We start from the raw sequence: 597 nt of genomic DNA, 5'->3' as shown, positions 1-597 counted from the left end.
GAGGCCCGGCCGGGGGCGGGGCGCTGCTGGGGAAGGAGGAAGGCCTCTGCCTGACCTCCGTACTTCGGGCGAAGGCCCCCGTGAAGAGGGTCACCTGGAACCTGCAGGAGGCGGCGGGTGGCGCTCTGGCTGAGGACCGAGGCCTGCGTGAGTAGGGGCTGCTGTGGCCTCACAGGTGGGCCGGGGCACCCCGGAGGATGGCACAGAGCGGGCACCGGGGTCACTCTGGTAGGGAGGTGGCTGCATCCAGCCTGTGTCCTTGGTGCTGGGATGCTGCTCTGGAGTTTTGCAGCGGGAGGTAGGTTCCGTCCTGGGTGGTCACAGAACACCCACCTCCCCGTGTTGGCCCTCAGGGACCCCACTGCACAGGCCCCAGCAGCCGCAGGAAGAGGCGTGGGAACCCGGAGACGGAGGCCTTGTGGTGGACTCCCAGCAGGCACCCTGCCCCGAGCCCCCTCCTGCTTACACGCTTCCAGAGCCTGGCTTTCCCACTGCAGACCCCGCCCAGGTGGGTGTCAGGGCTGCGGGGGGAGGTAACTTTGCCCGTGGGCCACGAGGGCTGCGCCTGGCCGGGGTGCTGCCAGCATCGAAGCTGCG

At 69.7% G+C, this 597-nt stretch overlaps 1 protein-coding gene across 1 annotated transcript in view; it reads left to right on the top strand.

Annotated features, from left to right (window-relative positions):
• The window catches only part of PHRF1 (PHD and ring finger domains 1), a gene marked incomplete at its 3' end in the record, with an annotated part of 26,023 nt that overhangs the window by 22,400 nt on the left and 3,026 nt on the right, over nucleotides 1-597 (top strand). The window contains exons 22-23 of the mRNA XM_014534006.1: nucleotides 4-147; nucleotides 354-508. Coding sequence (XP_014389492.1) covers nucleotides 4-147; nucleotides 354-508 — 299 coding nt within the window. The remainder of the gene's footprint in view (nucleotides 1-3; nucleotides 148-353; nucleotides 509-597) is intronic.

The sequence above is a fragment of the Myotis brandtii genome, unplaced genomic scaffold (genome assembly GCF_000412655.1).
Source record: "Myotis brandtii unplaced genomic scaffold, ASM41265v1 scaffold1236, whole genome shotgun sequence".
In the NCBI taxonomy this organism is placed as follows: Eukaryota; Metazoa; Chordata; class Mammalia; order Chiroptera; family Vespertilionidae; genus Myotis; species Myotis brandtii.
This window is presented reverse-complemented; position numbering and strand designations above follow the sequence as displayed.